The sequence below is a fragment of the Nanorana parkeri genome, unplaced genomic scaffold (genome assembly GCF_000935625.1).
Source record: "Nanorana parkeri isolate BGI_ZX_2015 unplaced genomic scaffold, ASM93562v1 scaffold1157, whole genome shotgun sequence".
NCBI classification, from domain to species: domain Eukaryota; kingdom Metazoa; phylum Chordata; class Amphibia; order Anura; family Dicroglossidae; genus Nanorana; species Nanorana parkeri.
In genome coordinates, this window is record NW_017307425.1 from 154,594 (window position 1) to 158,035 (window position 3,442).

At 47.9% G+C, this 3,442-nt stretch overlaps 1 protein-coding gene across 1 annotated transcript in view; it reads right to left on the bottom strand.

The window, feature by feature from the left end:
• Positions 1 to 2,068: 2,068 nt before the first annotated feature.
• Positions 2,069 to 3,442, bottom strand: part of BTBD17 (BTB domain containing 17) — a 12,632-nt gene continuing 11,258 nt past the window's right edge. Inside the window, exon 3 of the mRNA XM_018568231.1 lies at positions 2,069 to 3,253. Within this exon, the coding sequence (XP_018423733.1) occupies positions 2,173 to 3,253 (1,081 nt within the window). The 3' untranslated portion in view covers positions 2,069 to 2,172. The remainder of the gene's footprint in view (positions 3,254 to 3,442) is intronic.

The window sequence follows — 3,442 nt, forward strand, 5'->3', positions numbered from 1 at the left end:
GGAGAAGGTTTGCTCTCTACACGTCTGATGTTTCCTGAATTCTTCAAGACAGATTACACTAAAATAAGAGCTTTCAAGTCCTAATGGTGAATCAGACAACTTGACTATGGATCATATGGGCAGGCCCGGCGCTACCGCAAGGCAAGTCAGGCGGCCGCCTGAGGGCGCTACAGGGTGAGGGCGGAAAAAACAGGGCAGTTTGACAAGTACTTGTACTTGCCAAAATGCCCCGATGTTTGCGCTATGGTTTTTTTTTTTCACTTACCTTCGGTGCGGGAAGGGGGTGGGGACAGGGTCGGATTTACTCCCTCTGCTGCCCAGAGGCCGGGCCTTGGGTGGCCTTGTGGGAAGTCCGGCCCTGGGTGGAGTTCCGAGATGCATCCAAACTTTGTCACTTTTTAGGAGTCATCTGTAGTTTTGGCATTTAAAAAAAAACCTCAACAATGGTTGTCTGAAGGGCCCATGAATGTTTTTTTTCCTAGAAGATGTTCAGTAATGGCTGCCCCCGTGATGGGTCTACTCTACGGTAGGTATTATAAAAGGTTAGACAACACCTGCAGCTGCCTGGATCAGTATTAGTCTCAGGGAGTGGTAGGAGGTACGGGATCCAACATGAGTTCAATATAACATTGTATAACAGAGTCAATTGCATGATGGTTCTGGTTAGGCAGCTCTTAAAGTGGACCTTCCATGGCCAATGGAAGGTCTGCTTTTTTTTGTCATCCACCATTCCCAACACAAATAGCTTTAAAATATTCCCAACATAAATAGCTTCAACTGTTTGCCCAAAAATTAAAAAAAAATACATTGACTCCGGCATTCAAAGCTTCGTGGAGGCCTCCTGCCAGAGCTGAGAGCTCGAAATCCCACTGGAACACACTCTCCTGCAATGGCCTGGAGTGCATCCTTATGGGATTTCAAGCTCCCAGCTCTGGTGGGGGGCACAGAGTCAGAGTATGCCAAGGTAATGGGGTTTTTTTTGGGATGGAGGCAGGCCCGGCGCAACCGCAAGGCCAATTCAGGCGGCCGCCTGAGGGCGCTGCAGGGTGAGGGCGGAAAAAACTGGGCATTTTGACAAGTACCTGTACTTGTCAAAATGCCCCGATGTTTGCGCTATGTTTTGTTTTTTTCCACTTCGGTGCGGGAGAGCAGCGGCGAGTCAGCGCTGGTCCAGTGGGAGGAGCTCCAGGTGGGGTCCTAATTTAGCTGGCCGGCACCTGCCAGAGGATCCCGACACGCGCGGCACCTCAGGCAGTCGCCGGCCAGCTAAATTAGGACCCCACCTGGAGCTCCTCCCACCGGACCAGAGCTGACTCGCCGCTGCTCTCCCGCGCCGAAGGTAAGTGAAAAAAACACAAAAACCATAGCGCAAACATCGTGGCATTTTGACAAGTACAAGTACTTGTCAAAATGCCCTGTTTTTAGAGGGGGGAGGGGGGCGCAAAAATGCACCTTGCCTGTGTAGGCAAGAATCCTAGCACCGGCCCTGGATGGAGGTAACAGACGAATTGTAAAGCCATTTGTGTCGGAGGGCAGGGGGCTGGCAACTAGCAGAACTTCCAATTGCCATTGAAACACAAAGGGAACATCTCAAGAAAGATCCAGGAGTTCGAGAAAACAAGGCCACCACATCAATGGTTGGAGAGTCCAGAAATATGTATTTCATCACGAAAAATGAGAAAGGAGGTGGATTCTGGAGTACAATTGCCTCTAGGTTTCAGCAGGTGATAATTGTGAACAATCCCTAAATTGCATTGGCTTGTTGCCCTAGATTTTTATAGCAGAACTACTGTATATTCTAGACTTCAAAACCATTCTTCTGGTAGCTGGATCAGTATTGCGTCAGTTTGTTGCAGCCCCATGTGGCACGTGCTGCACTGGTAAGGATCAGATAAAGTAGTGCTACTAAATTTTGTAGGGGACAGGAGGTACATGCTCAAAGCAGGATAGTTGCCTGGGCCTTGATACCAGAATTTGCTCAAGGAATATCTCTGCATTGTTACATTCGGTATACAGTTGAAGATCTGTAGTCCTTTTATTGTTACATTGTTGTCAAACATACTCTCTGTGTGGCTTGTCTAGCCGTTCTAGTTCTCCACCTTGCTGGTAAGCTTGGCTACCTTAATGGTCATCATGTGGCAAGGTTAGGTGGCTCTTCACCCCAGGTGTGTATCACTTGGCCTTGATGAGGGAATGGTAGATGGGCTTGATGATAATGTGGAAATGCAGAGAGTTCTCGATCAGGTATTCTGAGGTGCGTTTCTGCAGGTCGGCGTGGGCCAGGAAGTCCGAAAACTCATCGGTGCTCTGGTGGACATTGTACACATGCTTCACAAACACTTTCCCGTGCTGTCTCTTCACTCCAACAAGCACAGTTTTCTGGAAGGTAACTCCGGCGATATCTAGACCGCTCATGGCTGAAGTCACCACTAGCCTTGGTTTCCCTTCTTCGAGGCGGTTGGATTGGGAAGAGCTGGAAACAGCCTCTGAGTAGACCGGTCGGAGGCTAACGGGAAGCCATCGTGGAGAAAAAAGTGCATTCCAGGTAATTTTTTTGCTGGAGTCATGGTTGCTCGGGCCTAGTTGCGTCTGAAAGCTGAGGCTTCGGTCGTCCCTTGCTGGATTGTTGATGATCCATTGGGAACCCCAGTATGAAGAGAGATAATTCCGAGGAATGAACATGCTGCAGTTGACATCAAAATACTTTGCGAAATGTAGTGGAGAAGATGAATGGAATTGGAAAGCTTGGAATAGAAGATCCTGGATAAAGTTACTGTAGGTGGCCAGCAGGCCTGACTTTTTTTGGATCTGGAAGAGTTGGTGCGGAGGGATCATTGGGTACCTGATGGATCTCAGAACCCTCTCAATAATGGAAGCATTTGGGCTGTTCCTATTGATCCACTCTTCCACAGCGCTAAAGAGTTCCACCTCACTCTGCAGAACAAGGTCAGAGCGCTGTACAAGGGACACCATAAGGTCTTCACTCACGGTTGCCCATTCGCTGCTGATCATCACAGTGGAAAGGTTCCAGGCCAGAAACTTTAGACAGCTCTCCTGAAGTACTTCATCACTCATGCTTACTGCATAATGGTACCAACTCACCACATGGCCCTGGGATGACTCGCTGGCCAGATGGGTCTTCATGTACTCTGTGACACCTCTCTGAAGAGCTGAGACATGGTACTTGCTGGCCAGCCGATGCAGTGCGATGGTTTGGCTTAACTGGATTGATAGTTCCCCGCAGTAAAAATACCTATGGGACAGAGATTGATTATTGTTTTCTTCAAGGTAAAAAAGGTTATACAGCATCTCAGTAACTCAATATTAATCCTGTTGATGTCAACCCAATGCAAGATGCGTTCTGATTGGTTCTTGTGGGTTAAAGTTAACCTGTTCTCTCGCTTCAACTTTTTTTTTTTTTTTTTTTTTAAATTTTTTTTTT